The 23,005-nt window shown below is 30.9% G+C and overlaps 1 protein-coding gene across 4 annotated transcripts in view; it reads right to left on the bottom strand.

Annotated features, from left to right (window-relative positions):
* The window catches only part of LOC100163371 (Down syndrome cell adhesion molecule-like protein Dscam2), a 141,326-nt gene that overhangs the window by 52,272 nt on the left and 66,049 nt on the right, over positions 1–23,005 (bottom strand). For all 4 annotated transcript variants that reach the window (XM_008181392.3, XM_008181381.3, XM_001949227.5 and 1 more), the window contains exons 2-6: positions 15,168–15,524; positions 11,792–11,959; positions 8,557–8,703; positions 7,950–8,067; positions 7,152–7,347 (exon numbers count right to left, since the gene is read on the bottom strand). In XM_008181392.3, the coding sequence (XP_008179614.1) occupies positions 7,152–7,347; positions 7,950–8,067; positions 8,557–8,703; positions 11,792–11,959; positions 15,168–15,524 (986 nt within the window). The remainder of the gene's footprint in view (positions 1–7,151; positions 7,348–7,949; positions 8,068–8,556; positions 8,704–11,791; positions 11,960–15,167; positions 15,525–23,005) is intronic.

The raw sequence follows: 23,005 nt of genomic DNA, 5'->3' as shown, positions 1-23,005 counted from the left end.
CCTATATATAATAATACTACACTTCATGCGTAGGAGGTGTATTGGACGTGAATTTGAGTCGATTGTGCGAAATTCGTGGTTTTCAGTACGACGTATTAATCTTACCAAACTTCCCTCGAGCCATAACACTTTTTATGAATTTTTTCACACGATAACAAATAACCTACACATTTTTTGTTTGGATTTTATTTATATTAAAATATGATTTTTATTACTTCCCGAATTACGATCGCAAATAAAAAAAAACTATTAAACTATTAAATATTAAGTATGATTTATTAATGTGAACAATAATTATATATTTTAGTTTTAACGAGCTTTCTGAATGATATGCAACTGATTTTCATTAAGTTGTTAAGATTACCGATATCTGAAATTATTATTTATTAAGTTGATTTTTGAATAATCAGCTTCATGCATACATATATTGAACCAAACATTGTTGCATAGATGCGTAACCTAGTTTCTTAATTCGAAGTATTTACTTAAACAAATCTATTTAATTTAGAACTGTTCGCGCTGTAAAGTGTTTGGAATTTGATTACATTTATAAAACCAAAACTTCCTTGAACTCAATCATTCTCATCTGCAAGGTAGCTTTATTAGAGTTGAAAATGATTTCGGCTTCACTGCTTCATTCACCGTTGGGACGTAAAGAAAAGCAAATATTTAATATTTGCATTACGTTCTCCATTTTTTTGAAATCGGTAAACCTTCATACTCAAATTTAAGCTTTTTATTTTATAAAATTAATAAACTGACTGATGTCAATACCTTCATTATCATTTAACTAAGGTTTTAAAGTTTGGCAAACCTTCACAAAGGAGTTCAATTTTCTTTGAAAAACTTTTAGCTTCTGACAGTAGATCGCACACTAATTTTTTTTATACCTTGTAGTTTGAAACTCAAGTAATTTATATGTTTAAATATGTATAATATATATGCTGTATATTCAATATAGTATATCCATTAAAATACAATATATCCGACATGTTTTTTTTTTCCTGGAAATCTAAATACATTTTGCTCTTAGAAATTGTTATCGATAATCATTCGTCTTACAAACCTTGTATAAACCTGAAACATGTTACTGGAAGGGAAAAAACTATATTATAAATATTATTATATAGTAGAATACTATCTCGGTTCATAAAAAATGTGTCCGCCAGTTGGTAACTTCTGTAACTATAAATGCGTACAACGTCGACGTCTACTGCGCGAAACTTTCTTGGAATTCGGAAACGGCAAATTCGACGAGCGCCATTCCCCCGTCACCACCCCTGTCTTAAATATAGACGAGTAATTTACGTGTGATAATTATTGTAAAACGAGGAACACCCTCACTATTATAATAGATACCGCGAACACGTGTAAATACGCGTAATCGACTTCACCGGGGTGTATACTTAGGGTAAGTATATATTATACTATGAGTCTCTATCGGATTTGCCATATAACAAAGGGATTTGGCGCACACATATTATATAATATATATTACTCCTCCATGTACCACACGTATACGCGTGCGCGAACATATTCTTCGGATACGAACAGGGTGAAGACCCGTACGAACCGAACATATTGACGTATATACAGACCGATGCTTTTTGTGAATCGAGTACAACACGTCACGGGTGAATACGTGACTTTTAATAAAAGAAAACAAATCGTAATAACAATACATTCGTAGATAACCTATAAACGTAAAATGTGGGATAATAATATATGTACAGGGTGATTTATCGAGCATGTTCACCACCGTATTTCTCTTTAATAATGCAGCTATTCAAAATCTGACTTTTTAATCTTTAAGCGTACTTATAAAGACAAAGACATTATTTTCAAGTTCTCGAGGTTTTTGTACCACTGTTCATAAAAGTGTATACCGTATTACCATGGAGATACAAACTTCTGTTTTTTCAAATGATTAGCCCCCCCCCCCCCCTTTTCACTATATCTAAATTATATAGTTTGGGGAGGAGTAATATATACGCACCAAATCCATTTGTTTCACGGCGACTCCGACGGTGTTATTATAAATGTTTAAAAATTCTTTACAATTTCAGATATTATTTCTAGATTGGCGCAACCCATATAATGCTATTGTAGTACATGCGAGTGTGTACTGCAGTGTATACATAGCGACGAGTGGGGGGGGGGCATTTCATGTATTCGGACCGATTTGGAATTATTGCGCCCCCGCGGATTGCACGCGGTCGCAATCGCCGCCGATGAGAGCACATGCAATAATTTACATAGGAACAAAAGCGTTTCCATGGATATCGGCTGCGGAAGTGGCGGCGGTGGTGGTGGTGGATGACTGCTACGACGACGACGGCTTTAATAATAATAATAATAATAGTAATAATAATAATAGTAGTAGACAGTAGTAGACAGTAGTAGTATTAGTAGTAGTAGTAGTAGTAGAAGAACAGTAATAATAATAATATAGTGTGACGACTACGAATTTTGAACGTAATTAACATCGGATGTCGGTTTAACACGTTTTCCCGGGGCCGGAAGTTAAATGACCGCGTAAAAGTGTGTAGGAAGGGGTTGACGTCGTCGTCGGAAACTGTTTATTTTCTCCGCGTCCTCGCTGCCACGCACGCCCACCACCAATACACTTAAAAGCTGCGACCCTTTACCCCGTCCACTGCGTACCAGAGAAACTATATATATATATATTAAACACTGCACTAAAACGTACTCTATACAGCTAGACAGTATACATAATACTACGACAACTACTACTTCCGGTCCGACAAATTTCGCAGATGAGAGGGGGTTAGTTTTACAGTAATTTGCTAGCTATATATACAATAACAATTAACGCACTATCAACCTCCCCTGTAGGTCGTCGCTTTAAACGACCCGTTTAAACCATTCCGGTCGCAGCCGCTCCACGTAGACGCTACCGCGCCGTATCATTTTCGTTTCGTTATTGTCCCGCGTATTGTTTTTAACGATTTCCGACCCGGAGACGCTTCGACCTTCCGAAATACATATAATATTACGATTATAAAATACCACACGTGCAAAGTTAAAGATACCACACTACGACTGAAACAGCGCGAGTATGTTTTCCGTTACGACTCGAATCGATGGTTATATATAGCCATATAGGTGTACAACTCATATATAATATTTTGTTTCTAGAGGACGCGGAAGTGTCGAAATTCTATTAAGTTGCAACGGTATATAACCGCGCTTTAATTTTGAACTCAGATTTGTTTGCGCATAAAAATTATCATTCAGATTAAAAACGGACTCCCATCTAGTCGAGTTTCAATAGGCAGATCTTATACAAAATCTGCCGAATGAGTTGAACAGTTCAAAGGTTATATCCATTAGCAGTAAATTTCCATAAGACTTATTATGTACGCTTATTATGACCGTCGTGTTCTGTATTCTACTAGCCTTTGGAAAATCATAGTGTCTCATAGCGGCTATATACAATAAGGTGGTTCATTTAAAGTTGAACTCCACTTTTCACTAATAGTTATAACGTTTTTGGACATATTATTTTATTTACTTTTTACTATATTATGACGACATATACATATTTTTAATTTCAAATTCCCATACAGAATATTTTTCTGATAATTTAAATATAAAAAATCGAATTTAGAACAAGTAACTAGCTATTAGTTGTAAGTATTTCAAGTTTTGATGAGCATAGTTAAGAGGGATATAGTTACCCCTCGAAGATATTGGTCCATTACTCCGCTCACCTATCGAACAATTAGTCAAATATTCATAAGTATTTGAAGTCTTGATATTGAATACGTATAGTTAATTAGCTATTTAACTTGTCTACTCGTTCAAGATTTGATTTTTAAATATTGAAATTTCCAAAAAAAATTTCACTTAGGAATATGGAAATATGGAATTAAAAATGTATGATGCCGTTAATAAAGAAAAAAAACTTAAATAACTTTTTCAAAAACGTTGTCTTGTAATATGACCAAATTAATTCCAAAAATATAGCAACTTATCAAGAAAATAAGTAACACCCCCCCTCCCCCTATAATTACGCCAATGCTGGATGAGATAGCCACGTCATTAAATTTTTCAAACGAGCTTGAGGTCGTCGAAATTTTGCTCGTCACGCGTAACCTACAGTCTCAAAATAACCATTAGAGAAATACGTTTAAATAAAATATTAGATCAAACAAGATATGTACCTATATATAATATATAATATTATACGTTCCTATTGGAAAATCTTTATTTGAAAAATCGTGGCGATTCGTAAATTTCAATCGTAAACAGACAGCCAAAAATCGAGTATAAAACGTTTCCCGGTTTTATACACTAACTTATAATATCATAACATTATTATGTATAGAGTGACTTATTTAATTAAATCGTATAAATGGTTTAATGTCGTATACAATAGGTAATGATAATAATATGTTCATTGGGCATGGCATAAAATAGAATACAATATGAAGACGTGTCTATTAATTATTACGTTAATTTTATTTGACATTCTCCCACGAAAATTAAAATTGTTTTATTTAAATTTGGATGTAAAGAGTTTTAACACGAATCTGAATAATTTTATAAATTAAAAACGGAACAGAAAAAGTTAGATTACAAAATGTTATTACTTATAGTGACATTAAGCCGGTGTGCTCGAAAATCGTTTAAAAACCCATTCTTCTTTCTGTCCCCAACAGGAGGTTTGCCCGTGTTTCCTCAAATTTAATTTAAAATCATCTTTACAATTCATTTTCATTACTTGTTTGTTATTAAAAAATGAACTTTAAAGATTTTTTTTTCAATATAACACGTTCCGTGAAAAAGTTTTTTAAATGTACTCACAACTTTTATTTTTAATTACACAGATTTGAAACGATGCGGCTTATTTAAAATTTAAATAGTATGAACAACGATAGATGTAACAATAAGCACAAAAAAATCATAATTTTTAATTTTCTCAATTTATGACTAGTAAAATATTTGATTAATATCGAATTATCGAATAAAATATCGTCAACTTGATTAATATTCTGGAATAAAGACTAAATTGATTGTATTAATTGGACCACCCAAATTGAATATTTCAAACTAAGAATAAAATCTTGTGCGAATAAAATATTCATTGTTTCGAAGAGTATTGATTTTATGATAAATAAAATTTTTATGGAGTTCATCATTTGAGTACTTTACATTATTAATATTTCAATAGACAAAAATAATTGCATGTAAAAGAGAACAGAAGACATTTTTTTTTCGTGAGTACATTTTTACCAATACTACATATTGTGTACCATTAGGGTATTAAAATCTAAATTTAATTTTTTCTCGTTAAATTAAAAACGTACTTTTTCAAAGAAATATCATGGTAATTAATTTTCGTTACAATAACGGTTTTTGTGTACTGATAATGTTCACTAATTATTTTTAGTATTAACACTTCTCCCTGTCATATATTGGCTTCAACTTATTTAAATTTCTGCTAAATTGAATTCTGTTTCCTACAAGAAGCTACAATTTTTTTCAATTCGTGTACAGTGATTAACGGATTATACGCATCCGTGTTAGTTTACGAATTGGTGTTATATTATCATAAATGGGTAGCAGGTACGCAACTACGTAATTCGATGTTAATTTAATAATTCAATTGGAAAGTTTAATGTACCTATATTAGTTTTTACAATCAATACGTCTGTATTTTTTATACTGTTTATGGGTAGGTAACTTAGTTCAAAACAAACGCTTGATTTGGTTCTAGTATAATAAATATTTGGACACATCAAATTATAATATTATTATGATTAACATATTATTTTTAATAATAAACGGCTTAGTATTTATAGCGAGTAAGTCATAATAATATATATTATATCAAAATGGTAAAACTGATGTACATTCACGGGGGGTTAAATTGCCAAGAGTTGCTCATATATTGAATTAAACGAGTCATCGTTGCGAAATTGTGTCCATTCACCCCCGCAGTAGATCATCCCGTTATTATTATTTTGGGACGTCGTTGAAAATAATAATAATAACTGTACAATAACTATTGGCAGGCTATTTTCAGATAATACAATAATCGCGTGGTTTAGCATGCGAAACGTCATGTTTATGACAGTAATACGGTCAGTCCGAGAGTTACATCCACTGTTTAGGACCGCGGGATACATAAATCGTACGCACAGTAGTTTTTTACGCGTCATTATGTCGAGAGATCGACTTAATTCTGCATAATAATAACAATATAATATGATTTAATAACAAAAAAAAACAATTGTTCGACATTACGAACAAAAGTTTGTCGTCAGGAATTAAACAAATATTATTCCGCATGAATAAACGCGAAGTTGTCCCAACAAACGGACATTTACTACCATTTGGACGTGACAAACGAGATTATTATAGTTGTTTCAAAGAATATTACTCATAAAATATGTACAAAATATATTGACGAAAAATGATCATTTTTTAGTTTCGCACACATAATATGCGTATGGCAAACAATAATGAATAATTTTCCGATTATTGGTCTACCCTAGCCAAGGCGATTGTCTATATAGTTAACTTCGTCCGTGTATTTCAAAAGATCTACATTTTTTTAATATAAAAACTAATAATATAACATTTACGAGTTTATCTATATTATACATTATGTACAATAAGTTATTTGGTGACAAAGAATTTACATTATCAGAATGACAGATGGTATAAGCATCTATAGTATAGTGCCAACCGACATCAGCTGGGCAATTGGGCAAGAATATAGGTTTAAGTCATCAGGCTAATATTTTTTTAGTCATCTGTTAGGATTTTGGGGATAGTGCGAGAGAAAAGAAGTTTAATGAGTTGGTGTTGGTAATTTTGAACTATTTAGTGAAATAAGACAACTTAGAGCTGGTGACTTTTCGCGAGCTGAATTAGTGTTTGAATTCTGAGGTCTTTATATTTTATATTATAAACATTTATTATATCCCACGAAGTGAAGACAAATCGACTGAAACGTTTTTATATTTGAAGGTTTTTTTTGAACCTCGTGATATTTGAACTATGTATGATCAGACTGTTAATATTATTTATTTATTAATTCATTTAAACGGGTTAAAGCCCAATAACAGTTCTATTATGATCTATTTGTAGATGAATATCCAACATTAACGACGTTTTACCTGTACTTCAAGTGGCACGACTACATCTAGTCTTGTTTCCGCGCTGGTCTGGCCGGCGTCATTGCTGGCCGAACACCTGTAAGTTCCTGCGTCTTCCGGCCGGACCGCTTCTATGGAGAGTACCTGTCCAAGCACCCTAGTGCCCGAGCCCGTCTCCAATAGCGTAGGTTCGTTCTCGTCCAGTACGTGGTACCACCTTATGCAAAGAAAATATAAATAAGTACTTATAGCTGGTCAGTATAGATAGTAAATAGGAATATAATATAAAAATCTATAGATTGCGCCTGGGCGTGAAGAGGGAAAACGAGTTTCTCTAGAGATGACTGACTTAAAATGTGATCTAAAAGAAATTTGAAAATGAAATTCATTTTAGTAGAATATGTAGATTTTGATATTAAATAATTTATAACTTTTGGTTTTTAGGCGTATTTCTCATTTCCGATTCTATTTGTGATGTAAGTACATTTTCAGCGACTTAAAAGACAAGGTACCTAAACTATTTCGTTACGAATTAAAAAAAAAAATGTTTTCTCAAATATCAATATTATGGATCCTATTATTATAAAAAAATAAAGAATATTAATTTTAATATAAAAATAAATTATTATTACTTATTCCATGATATTGGGATAAGTTAATATACCTAGTCTGTATGTCTCTCTCTCTCTCTCAACGTCCATACCACCGAGTACCGACGCATTCCATATTTTTATAATATTTCTATATGTTAGACAGGTATTTGGATTATACCATGTATATGATATACGCATGGTTAAACGTCTACGATTTTTTTTTTACCTGAAGTGAGGATGTGGACATCCGGTTGTGATGCACGTGAGCACGGCGCCTTCGTCTTGGGCGACGCGAACCGAACTCTTATGAGCGACAATTTCGACCATCTCATTTCCCGCGGCCTCTGGAAAGCATACAAATATTTGTTTTTAATTAGCGTGTAGAATGGACGAGACACTTGCGGGTGCGGGAATAGCCGGTTAAGTAAATGGTCTTTAGAGCATGAAACGCAAGGACAAGTAACATCTTTCTCATTATCTGCTTCGGGACGAAGGCGGTGGCGGCGGCGGTTAGTGTCGGGACGTTCGGTGCTTTTGTACGTCCATCCATCCGTGTAATCTCGGGTACTACCAGCAATCGGTCGCTATGGTTACCGGGCTCGTAGATTTTCCGGAAAAGGGTTACAATGTTATTATTTTGGTTTTCGGGTCACGTGCTAATAATAATTACTGCGACCGGAGTTTATGTGTCTCGCCGGCGGCGGGCATATTTCCCATCAAGTACAATTTTTTTTGCACACCTATAACACCGCCGTGCGCAATACACGACTTTTTCGCCCGACCGCGAAGACACTCGATTTACACCGTCACCATTTGTGTAATAATAATCTTACCGTGAACGGCTATGTTGGCCGGCGTGCTGGTCGTCAATTTTCTGGTCAAAGTGTGCATCATTTGGCACGTATACGACGAGAACTGATCGCTCGATTCGAGATTGTGAACCAGCAGTTCACCCGTGTGCATTGCGTGATATTTACCATCTGAAATGATAAAAAATTAATAGATGAAAATTAATACTGTCTCGTTGAGAAAACCTCGCAAAAATTGGTAACATTTCAAAACGGATAAATACTATAATATTGTAATGCGAACAAAATATACCTACTGTATATTAATATATTAATCGGGCCGTATAGTATATTTAATGTTCTATCGTAATTAACGCAGCACTATCCTGCTTGTAGATGGTTAAAATTAAGTTTATTTTACACACGGATCTTAATTCAAATCTTAAAAATTCTCCGGCAGCTACTGTTTATACTACTTACTGGCTATATAGAACCTAGCAATTTAACAGTCTTAAATTAAATCTAATCTAATATAAATATTAAATTTATTAGCAACGTAGTACGTGAGACGAAGTAATAAGTAACATTCATTAAAAATTAAAAAATAGTGTTAATTTATTTTTATAATCACTACCTATGCCTTATAACTTGTAATATCATAATTTTACATTTTAAATTAATTAATCATTATGTTATACCTAAAATAATGCATTTAACAATCAGTAAACTATTAATGCATACAAAACATATGGCTAGTTCCTGTATAGTTTGTAATTTATAATTTATATTTTTTTCTAAATGTATGAGCCGGTGGAATAGATATAAGCAAGTGTTATTATTAACAGCAATCTGCAGCGGATTCTGTACCTATATAAGTTTATTTTTCAAAATAGTTTGGTTTCGTCGATTCGTGGAATCAATAATCCCCAAAATTAACATATTAACTATTAAGTAATAATAATATAAAATAAAATATAGTGTATATCCGTTGTAATCATTTGAACAGTTAATGTTATTAGATTTTTATTTTTATAGGCCAGCTGCAATAATGATTGTCTGATACATTTTAAGCACTAATTTGTCTGATAGTCAGCTCTTTTCGTCCAAATAACACATTTCATATTATAATTATTATTTAAATCGATTTCAGTATAACGGACGTCGGAACGCGTCCCCGCAGTGCACAGCTGTCGTGGAATATTTCGGATATACGCATTATACAAACATGCACATCACTTAATCATAGGATAACCATATATGTTGTACGAAATTACAACAATATATTATATCATCTAGTATTCTAGTGAATACCCAGTTAATGTAGTAAATTAACATAATTTACATTGATAAACGATGTAATATTATATCGCATGTCAACTGTCCACTGTCCAGATAAATTGTACCAATTATTGTCTGTGACAGTAATGTGTAATGTGTATATTATGTTTGTATAATAGTACCTACCTGAGTTAACTTAATTTATGAGCACTAAACTAATTAACGTTACAATATTTCAAACACTTACACAATTATCTAATAGAATTATCTGATTTAGTTGGACTGAATTAGTTAATATTTTTTTTGTACCTACATGCAGTTATAATATAGGTATTTTTTAATTTAAACCAATACGTGTTATTATGGAAGAGAAATATTTAATGGAATAAGTCATCAGTGTCCAATAAAAACGAAATATGTACAGCACCATCATCCTCATCATCATAATCTCGTTTCGTCAAGTTTTAATACCACGGGTCAAATGTTGGTTATTGGGCGCATATTGATTTATTGTAAAATGCAAAGGTCAATAGCCTGTGTTTTATTAACGGAAATTTTCGATAAATTAATAGATGGGTATTGTTACATTAATAATGAGCTCAAATATGTATGGTGAATAACACAGTGATTCAATTTTACATATTATTTTAGTAATATATATAATACAAAACAGGATTTATCAAAAACAAATCATTGTTGTATAATATTGGATTTATTTGATGTCGGTTTTGCATTATTATTATCATCATATATAATGAGCACATTATCAGTTCTATCTTAATTATTTATTGTTGTACTTATTTATTATTTATATCCATAATTTGTTTTATCGTGTATTGTTTTATAATCACTTATGTGAATTTTAACTCAATCATTAACTCCCTACTTCCAATTTCCAATACAAGGTATACGCTTATATAGGAAGTAGATAAATCGAAAAAAAAATTTAAAACTATTAAATTATGTGCCATTATATTATAGTTCAATTAAAAAAATTATAAAAAAAAAATGTATAGAACACGAATAATATAATATTATATGTAGGCAATTATGAATATAAATATAGTGTAATTGGTATTTTTAAATTTCATAATAATACGTTGACATAGGTATCTACCAAACAATAAATCTGCGAAACGAATATAGTTTCATCGATCACTGCATAATACTTGATGTATTTTTAAACACTGGAAACTGAGTATAATGAATTCTACCTGTTAGAATATTTTCATTTGACTGGAGAAAATTGTGCCACACTAATATCAAGTATTTTCAAATTTTATAATTTCAATATTATAATTTTATACAGCATAACTATAGATAATAGAAGAAAATAATATAAAACTATGATAATCATTTATAAAAATAATTAAATAACGTAGATACAGACTATAAGTAGAACGTTATCAAAATTAGTTAATCGTTAAATGTCCAAACTTTATATTCTCTCTTATCTGAAGACTTTTGAAAAAAAAAAAACTTTTTTATAGAAATAAAAATAAATAAACATGGAGAGGAATAAGTTCTGTTAATTTACAAGTAAAGTTCAACAAATTTAATAGTCAAAGGGTTAAATTATAGTGTGTCAAACGTTTTGATTACATTTGAATAAAATATACTGAGAGACAAAAGTAGTTAATTAAATATCAAAACAGTTTGTGAATATTTTAGCTAGTCGAGAGTAAAAAAATATAAAAGAAAAAGCCTGCAGATGTTTATATAGTATTGTACCTACTGTGGTTATATTTTGAAACTAATTGTTTGATTGGTACCTCGGTGGCTCGGTATCAATCGATATCGTTATGAAGTAGGTAGTTAACATTTTGTCATTCAACAGATCAACCTATCAACTAATAAAAGTGACAAACCTATACAGAACTCATCACGCAATGTGTTAATGAATTAATCAAATAATAATAATAATAAAGTACAATATAATTTGTTATTTTTGTGTATCACCTGCAAGAACATTTACGTTTATTTCATAAAATTAAATACTAACCTCCTTGCAACGATGGGTAGATATAGAATCCTGGTTCTTGAAGCCAGGACACGACCTTGACTAAATCTTTCATGAACGTCGGCGTTACGCATTCCAATACCGCAGTGCATCCTTTGGCAGATCCTCCGTTCACTACGCGAACCTCGAGGTTGTAATCTTGAGCCACAACTGAGACCACAACAAACGTATAACGTCATCATTAAAATTATTATTTTGGAGTACATTTTAATTTTAAAAAACAGTGAACTATAGGTACCGCATACTTCATGACACGGGGCACATTTTAAAATATTTGTGATTCAAATCAATCGTACACTATGTCATATACGTTATTGATATGTATTTATATAGGCTTGTACTTTGTTGAATGTTATTGAGAATAAAGTATTTGCATACCTAGGCATAGTGTTGCATTGGATTTAGTGAAATATTCATCGGAATATTACCGTGCGATGTCGAATAAAATTGAATTCGGCATATTACACACATTTTTCAATTTTAAAAATCGTCACTGTCAATAGCAATAGCAATAGCTTAGTTCCATGTTTTGAAATTGTTCAGGAAGGACAATAAACTAAATAAATTGCTATTATCTCTGCGGGTGTATCTGGCGTATTACTACAAACAATTTTTGGTGAGAAAAAATCTCGATAGACTTTCAAGTCATAAAGGATAAATACCCGCTACGATAAAAGTTATACAGTGGTACCAAAACACGATTTTCAATAAAAGAAAAAATGTAACAAGAAAACGTATTTTCACGACGGTGACGAGAATATTATGTACAGCGAAATTTTACCCCGTAAAATGTATAGGGTGGCTCAGACGTCAAGAGGACGCAACAACAAAATCAGTTATGTCTGTATATTATTTCACACTATATTATATGATATTGTCGCATAGTAAATATCGCCTAACGATTTTTTCGGATGTGATCAAACAGTGAAAATTGAAGTATCATATAGGTAGGTAAGCACACATTAGTCGTTATAAACGTTATCGAATACACGCCGTTCCTGTTTTCACAAAAGCTTTTTTTTTTTTTAATACTTATGTTTTGAAGACGGTTATTAATTATTTTAATATTATGATTTTGTAATTATTTAAATAATGATTAATAACTTTCTTGAAAATCTAGTACGCAACAGTGGTTTTACAATATTTCGCATGTATATTCCTAACGTTATATACAGGTACACTGAAACTGATTTTATTCTGATAATCCTCTTAGGAAATATTATTTTTTTTTAGAAAAATGTACTCGTTGATGTTTTACGGGTGCTAATGTTTTCATAATCGAATATTCGTGTTCATAGTCTGAAATATAATATAAGCATTAGGCAAACATGTACATAGAAACTAGAAAGTGGTTAGTTTTAATTGTATACGTTTTTTCATATAGCATTTGAGAACGGGGCTTTCCGGTGGACTTATTTCGTGTTATGGAAAATGATTAGATAAATGGAGTTAAAGAATGCACGAAACTTAAAAAATATATTTAATAAAACTTTGTTACAGTTTTTAATGAATAAACAAATTTAACATTATGCTGCGTACGGTATAAACTATAAACATACGCAAAATGTAATTACAAATTTGCAAATTTAAAATTACGTCATTCTATTTGCTTTGATAATAAAAAAATATTTATGTATAATATTTTATATTATATACTTCACTTTTTAAATTTCATTTATTGAAGTCTATTGAACTTACTGTTTACTAACCTTACGGTGTACCTATAATAATTGATTTAATTACTTTATTTCATAAATTTATAGATGTAGGTATAATTTGAAGAATTTTGATTTATTGACGTTTACATATTACGTATTTTTATTTTAATAATACAACGTAAATCATAATACCTACGTATATATGTTTGACGGTTCTCCTAAAATGTAACGTTAAGTTTTTGAAATACTAGAGAAAAGAAATATTGCGTGTTCAACAATTTCGTTTGTATACACAACTTTGATCATACTACTATTACAACAGTGCTACCTAGGCATTAAAACTATTCTGGAGTGCCACTCTGCATTAGATATTGACATAACTGATACGATTGTAACATTTATAATATTATAGTAGATATCCATCTTCAACCTAGCTATTTTGCTTAAACATATTATATTATTTTATAATAGCATATGATGGTGTGACGGCAGTCAACTATTAAATTTGACTTGTCACATGGCATTAATATTCACATTGATGATTTGTGAATTGTACGCGTTTGAATAAATTTGCATGTAGGGCATGCGTTTATAGTAGGTAATCTAAAGTATAAACTTTGGCGAAATTTATATACGCTACAGTTAATATAATATTATGCATGTATAATGTATGTCATTCGCTTGTACAATTATACTGAAATATGATTGCATATACCAAAGAAATCGCAATGGTTTCATAATTTATATGATGTTCGATATATCTACATGGCTATATACAATATACATATATATTATTATGTAAATTATATTATGTCATACAACACCCAAATTGTTAATTGTTGTATATATAACAATTTTTATAACATGAATTGTTGTGAGTATAGTGGACATCCCCTTAAAAAAATTCAGAATAAACTACCACAACAGACAATAATATTTGAAGTTTCAATAATTGATTTATGGATTTATTGAATAATAATATGTTTGTTTGTAGCGGAAATGCGGAATCGTTCCACAAATCGAAGGTTTATACTGTCCATTTGAATTGCGAACGTTGCGAATTTGGATTCAGTGAAATAATCGTTAATATGATTGACACGCGTGCTTATATGTTTAAATGCTTTTACAATAGGTAGGTACACAAAGAAACTTTTTTGATTCAAAATTCTCAATTTATGAAATAAATGTACGTGGTCATGAACATTACATAAAATGTCTATAAAAGCTGCGTGTTTTGGAGTGTAAAACGATAAAAGGTTTTGAACTAAATTTTTTTTTTTGTCATATGCTTTACTTTCCATCCGCAATGTGACGAGCGAATTTAATAAATCTATAAAATAAAAACGATTCAAAAAGGGGTACTTACCGTTCGATTATGTGGCTATACTATTATTATGTATATTATAATATATAATTTACTCGTTGAGTTTTAATATTTTCAAACGAGTTTCTATACCGGCTTCTCTCGAGAGATTGTTTAAAATTGAACTATGTTATGCATCACATGAATAAAAATATTTTTGGGAGACTTATGTCCAGCTACTTTCAAGTATTGAGTCTCTCGTCTCTTTACAAGTATAAAGCTATGATATTTCCTCGATAGTTGTACATATTTATACGATACTAACAATAATATAAGAACTGAAAAAAACTTGAAAATGTGAACCAATAATTTGTTCAAATTCGATATTTTAACTTACCGGCTCTGACGTGTACGTCACGGCTGACGATGGATCCAACATCGTTGGTGGCCAAGCATCGGTACACGGAGCTGTGCACGTCCTGTCTATACATCGCTGGAGGGAACGGCAGCAGGGCCAGTGTGCCATTGGACATGTCTTGCCGGAGTGACGACACGTCTGGCACAGGTGTCCCATCGGACGTCAGCCACCGGATGTGAGGTGCCGGATGTCCGGCTGCGGTGCAGTCAATCCAAGCGCCCGTCGTGTTGGAGAACTCGAACTTCCCGGGAGGCTCCAACAAAAAAGACGGGCCCGTGAAATCCGAAGATGACGACGACGACAGTGACATGGACGTTGGAGCGTACGTCGGCAACACTGCAGAGAACATAGAAAATAGTGATTCATATAAATTAATAATTATAAACTATCTTTGAATCAAAGTTGTGCAATGTTTTATCAAAATAATTATTTGAATAAACGTGTAATCGAATAATGTTCATACGTGAACCATCAAAGTGATGGTTATTCGAACACAATTGCATTTTAAATCTATCCAATCATAGTTTTTTATTAGAATAATTATTTTAAAAAAATATTCAAATACATCGTAATTAAAATAATTACAAAAAAATTATTAGGATAAAAAACTTTTCGGATAAAATTTAATTTAAATAAAAATATACATATTAGATTAATTCTTTATTCTTCTAGGTATATACGTAAATTGTCATGATCAAATAATAGTAAACTATAAACGTATTTACGTATATTAAAAAAAATATATAATAAGGTTATATATAACTTAACCTGGTCGCTCAACTCTAGTAGTAAGATATGTCCATGAATATAATTTAACCGTTTAACGTTTTATATTTATTTGGCAAACGTTATACTTTCTATAATATGCTTATTGCGAATTATTTTTCGTAATTTTATCCAATAGTTAGGCATATGAAATATGAATAGTTTTCAAGAGTTTATTAAGACATAAAGATTTTAAGTTGCGAATATTGATATTTTAATTTATTTTCGAACAGGTAAGCCTAGAATGAATGCATATATCTAACTATAATAATCAGATATGGGCACGGTGGTATATTAAAAATATTTTCGAGCCGAGTATAATAATATAATAAGGCAGTAAAAATCATATTATATTTTCGTTACTTTATCAGTATAGATAGATATATATATAATGTATATATAAAATATATATATATGTATATATATAATTATTTTATAAGGTCAAAATAAAGATGATTATAAGTCTTTCACACACTATCGCACTTCGGGCTTAGGATAATACGTTTTCAATAGGTATCCGAACCATTGAAACCACCGGAAAATTGTACTGGAAAAGATATGAAATAAAAAAAGGTGGGGACACGGTTGATATTTGATGATATTTCCTTCCGTGGTTTCTAAAGTCGTTCACGCACGAAATGTCAATATTTGTTTTCGGAAAGTTAGTTTTTCCATGGCCCAAAAAAAAAAAAAATACGACGTAGGTACATAAAATAGAACTTGAACGTGCAACGTGTTCATTTAATACGTACGGTGTTACTGCGTCGTTGAATACAGGTTGAAAATTGTAAGGGTTGACTTTAATTTGCTTTAGATGACACATCCGATGGCAATGACTATAATATAACCTCAGAGCGTTTTCGAATTGAAAACGCCAAGTAAACATAATATACCTACATACCAAACTCACAACATTTTCAATTATGCGTTCAAAAATAATACACCTATTTATATGTTAAGCCCATTGTATTAACTAAATTAAAAGTATACCGGTTTTTTTGTGAAATGTTTAATTACAGGTGTGTAGGTATTTAAGGGGAATAATATATTATACGGTTATTTCGGATATATAAATATTATTTTTTTAATTACACACTTTTAACATAATTAAAAATTAAAATGTAAAACTAAAAACTTCGTGATAAAATACATAACGGGGAGGAAAGGCCAATAGGATATGGCGGAGACTATGGTCTACGGGGTGCAAGTCATTGTTATTTATTAATATTGTTATAAATTCGAAAGCGAAAGCAATCATAACAATTATTAAAATCACATTCAAACAACGGGTTTTAGAGACGCTCGGTCTACTCTATTACAATATAATAGCTTCGTCGTTTTTATCATACTCGTTATATTTTTCTAATATCATCGATATTATGAAGAAAGTAAGAACAATATAAGTAGGTAATTATGTACGCGTAATATTGACAGTATATTTTAATCCTCGTATTAATTGACGAACAGCATAAAATTGTAACCTATAGGTTCACGCATTTTAATTTGATTAAACTATAAATCTAATATAAATCTATCTAAAATAGAACGTAGTTACGACATGGCTTTAAAAAAAGATAGTTATAAATTATAATACTTAATAATAATTAATAATATAATATATTTTATAGTAGGATAATTAATTAACACACAATGTGCAGTCGTTTCGAATTCACGCATGTATAATACTGGGAATCATTATTTTGTTGAATCTTGATAATGATGATATTATAATATGAAAAAAAGTTGCACGCAAAAAGTACCCTTAAAAGAACAATATTCGGATACATACTCTAAAAGTCTTAAGTATATTGATCTACACTTAACGCGCTGGATGGTTATAACTACTGCCTTAGGGGTTAAAAGTGATGAAAATGCATATTTTTATCGCACCAATTACCTATATACCTATAGTGTACACTATAAGTATATATATTATAATTTTTTTTTATTATATGATTTAAGGTTTGGTGCGACAACCAATAAACAATTTTCACTAACTTAATATTATTATTCTGTTATTGTATAGTGCTCACCATGAACAATAATTATTACAGAACGGATTCGATTTTGCGGAGTTAACCGAAAAGAAATATTGTTTAAAGTTATCATAAACGGAGAACATGTTTTTTCGATTTAATTAAAAAATTATTGTTTTTATTTTCCATGATAATATTTCTGGCGTAATCGTATTAAATTTCTGTGCTGCATCGGGGCACGGTGATATATCGGTGTATTGGGATCGACAAAATAAATAGAATAAACGTTCGCAATAAGCATATTATTTACACACAACATCATATTATTATTTTAAAATCGGTTTTAGTGAAAAAAAAAACAAAAACTTTATAGCTGCAGAGCGTTAATCAAATTTCCGTTTGACTATTAAATATCAAACACAAGGGCGACCGCGTGGATCATAATAATACTATTCTCGGGTACGTAGTAAAACGATTAAAATAATAATATCAGAAATGTTATATCAGACGATTTAAATCAAACAAGTCAATATTTATATTCAAACAAACGGAATATCATTCAGCCCGTGCGCCGCGCACACACCGACACTATTTGTTGCGTGAAAAAGATCTTGTGGCTGATCGGTTTTTATTATTATTATTTATTGTGTACACATTTTCCATTCGGGCTGCAAACATAATACAGTATTATTATCGTGCGCATTAAATAAAATGGAATCGGCTCGGAATACTTTGTGCGCACATAATAATGTGTTTAAAAACGAATAGAAAATCAAAAATGATATAAACACCGAGTGACGACCGAGCCGGCGCGCAGCCTATATAAAATAATAAAAAAAACTTTATTTATTTTTCGGAATAAAATTGTTTTTTTTTTTTTTTTTAATAACTCGGCTTTTGTCTGTCCTATCGATTCTCGCGAAATCCATTAAAATTATTATAATTTTTGTGCTCTAACCATCAGAAAGTTTTAAAAATAAAAATGATTAATCACGTAATAATATATGCATTGAAATGTATAATATACGTATATATATATATATTTTCGCGACGCGACGATGACGGCGGCGTGGCAAGGTATATGGTGTGACACGGTACTGTCATCCATTATTATTCGGAATACTTTTGTAGGGACTCGATTTCCATTAATATTGCCCAAACGACGAATTCGTCGGAAAAAAAAATAATACATAACGAAGAAAATTCTTTGCGTTGCTTTTTTATACTCACCCGAACCAATATATAAACATATTATATACTTACGGATAGTATACGAATATTATGTGTATATTATTAATATTATGTGCACGTAATAAAAGTATATTATGATATGATCATGTATAATATGCGTATGTGTAACTGCAGCAGACGAAATGGGAACAGTTTAACGACACCTATTTATTTTTCATTTTAATCATGTCGTTAAAAATGTACGTTCGCTCGTTCGTATGTCAAATATAAATAATATCATACTACAACAGTAACAGTATAATAATAACGATCCACACAAGCGCTAAGCTCTCAACTATTAATTTATCTTCCCGCGCTCACTCCTGAAAAAAAAATGTTCCTCAATATTTTCACTTAATCCAATAAATTTGTTTTTGATAGATACGATGTTAATAAGTACCTAGTCGAAAGAAAATAGACGGACACTCGTAACGACTAATAACAATAAATTATTATTTTATATGACAAATTTGCGTTATTAAATCGTCGTATAATAATATTATATCTTTTAGTAATTTAATATTTACAAAAACAAACAAAAAAAATTAAATAAATCCGAATTTTCATTTATATTGTAGGTAATAGTAATTATTATAGTATGCGTGGAGCTAATCAGACACTGATACACACTCTTGTATATCGTGCGCCGAGGATGAGCACAGGGATAATTAATTATAAGTCCCTTTTTAAAAAAACACACTCACTTAAAACTTTATATATATACAGGGTACCAAGCATGCTCACGAATAGTTTTTGAGTTATTTAACTTTGTGTCATTATACGGACAATAGGTCCACGATAATGCGTTTTGAAGATAATAATATAGACTCTATATTATAAAGGCTATGATGACTTGACAATTTCAGTAATTAATATTAATCTATCATAATTTATAATTTATTTGTAAAAACAGTCTAAGTATAATATTATACACTAGACCCTATATTAGTATATTTTATATTTTTGTTATAGCTATACGTTTTATAAGAACTATTATCCATAGTTATTAACATTTGAATAACTGAATAATTATTCATTCAAATTTTTATTTATAGGTACTTACATAAAAATATCCACTAAAAATGTATTGTAAAAAAGGTGAATCCCACTGTAATACTATAATATGTATACATATTTAAATATTATGGTTTATGCATTATACGTGTAGAAATAAACAAAAAATACAAGCGCGTTATTGCCGTGTATATATAGTTTATATTCGACCTAATTCGGTCGAGAGAAATGATAATAATGTCGAGTTGGAAAAAAATCATTTTCGATTTCATTGTCCGATTGAATAGAGCCGCGCGTGGTACATAATATAATATAGCATCATATATTCACAGAGGTTGTACAGAGGTTCGAATTGTACCCTCCAGTCTATATAACTTGTACGGAAGTAACGCGTCACTTCCAATCATTATTATTCCACGGGGCACGGAGTTTTTTTTTCACGCGACAATTTATTTATTTCTCAGGATTTCCGCGTTTTCAATATCACTCATTCTAATCGATAAATGTAATTTACGTCGTAACTTGGTGATTAAAAAAAAAAATTGTATTCGGTTTAATTCGCGTATGATAAGTTATATAACATTTTCAATAACATTGCGTTTGGATCGTAATATTATCTTAAAGTAATAATTGACGTTTTGCGCAGATCGAAGATAGTCCAAAAGTGTACTTCGGGTTTTAATCGGTTTCTGGAAAAAAAAACTCCCAAACACAATATGATAACTCCTTTATTCTTTAGCCGTCGGTGTGGAATCCTTGACGACGATATTTTCAAGAGCCCGACGATATAAATTAAAACCACGACGATGTTATCGATTCGTCTCGAGAGTGAAAACAGAATAGTCTCCATATACACGAGGGTTTTAAGAGTGGTTTTCGGAGAAAATTATACCAAAGCGGCACGTTTTTACGCTGTATAATAATATGCCAAATGTGCTTGGGGTCATACCGCACCATAAAAATCAGCGTGGTACCCACCACACACATACAATAATATTATATAGCTTACAGGATATACAGCCTGACGTTATAGCAAGTCGCCCCCAAAAGGGCAATATCGGGTGTAAAGTCGATTTATCGGACTGCTAAAATATTATCTGCATAGGATGGACGAAATCGACTGACTAGACATTTCTGGAGAATAAAGTTACATACTATTATACTTTCCATAGGAAACGTCGAGATTGGACGAAATAGTAAATTATTATATTACCAACTTTAGTAACCTCTATATAGTCACGGACGTCGGACTTAGTTTTTACTAAGATTTATAATTAATTGAATAGTACTTAAATACATATAAACAATATAATACACATAATATTTATTAAATGGTATTTTAGGATGAATTTTTACAACATGTTTAAATTCTACTTATAATGATTTTTTATTTGAGTTTAAAAACAAATTTATTTCTGTTTCGAGTGTTGCACAAAATAGCAAACGTTTGCGCGTTCGTTTGCTAACTTAATTTGACACGATGACATAACGTCGTAGAAAGTACTATATATTATACTATTTTCAATTTATAACAGATTTATCTCAATTATATACAAAAAATTACCACCCACCCTCGAAAAAAGTTCGTGGGCACAACTAATTTTAGCCCAAAAACTATACTTGCCGCGCGAAGAATTTGAACCATCGTTAATGAACAATAAGTATATTCTAATCACGGCCCGAAAATTAGCACTCTCGTAGTTGTAGAACACACACGAAATATAATATGCATAATAATATAATGTACATACCTATACATGATAGTTAACTCGTGGCCGTAGGACCCGAGGTTACCCTATGTAAGCTATGCACCTCATTCCTGGTGTAAATTGTTATAGTCGCGGTTAATGAACGAATAAATGCGAAGGGCTTCGACATTTTTGAGTTAACGTAAAGACTAGGTATGTTTTGTCCGTTCCCGCAACTGTTCATAAATATTTTGGGAAACCAGAACTTCGGGTTGACTTCGAAAACATTTTGATATGTTTTACATTTGCGTGTCCCTAACAGGAGCCCATTTCGTAAAACCATATTAACTTCTTTTATATTTAGATGATTACGTCTTGATGAAAACAATTCTCATACAAATAATTACCATTTTTGCAATTATTATCGGAAGTTGAATGCAAAAAAAAAATAGTCTTATTTACCGAGAGCAATCCTTATTATTATTACTATTTACTTACATTATATTTTGCCGTTTTTGGAATACATTTTATTAACCTTTATATGTAACTCAAGCTAGGAAATAACGACGAAAGCTCAAAATATTTTAAAAAGTAGTAGTCTATTGCATTTAAAAAATGTCTTATTCAAGATAATATTCACTGAAGTAGAGAAATCCCTCTTTACGCTATATTCATCTTATTCCATGAAATACAATAATAATATGCTAAAATATGTTTCAATATCAATTGTGTGTTGTCATATTCGATCGAACAGAAAACAGAATGACATTAAAACGGTTTCAGGACGTTTTTTTCACGAAACTGTTTTGTATTTACATATATATAATATGTATCCCAACAAAATCACTTCGTAAACTCAAAAAATAACGTGGCTTAGTGAAACAAAACAAATCATTGAAATTAGAAAAGTTAAATACTGTTCCACACCCACCTCATGCTGCACGGTTCGTATATTCAAAAAGACGTAAGACTGACATTTGTTGTCTCCATCTTACAAGTGCATAAAATATAGCAAATGTACGCTCAGCAGAAGATTTTTAATTTTCGCTATATTATATACACGAAACTTTCTAGAAAATTGAACAATCATAAAAACCATAATACAAACACAGATCATTTTTTTACCATCAAGACGTCTCATAAT

Source organism: Acyrthosiphon pisum, chromosome A2 (genome assembly GCF_005508785.2).
Source record: "Acyrthosiphon pisum isolate AL4f chromosome A2, pea_aphid_22Mar2018_4r6ur, whole genome shotgun sequence".
Lineage (NCBI taxonomy): Eukaryota > Metazoa > Arthropoda > Insecta > Hemiptera > Aphididae > Acyrthosiphon > Acyrthosiphon pisum.
This window is presented reverse-complemented; position numbering and strand designations above follow the sequence as displayed.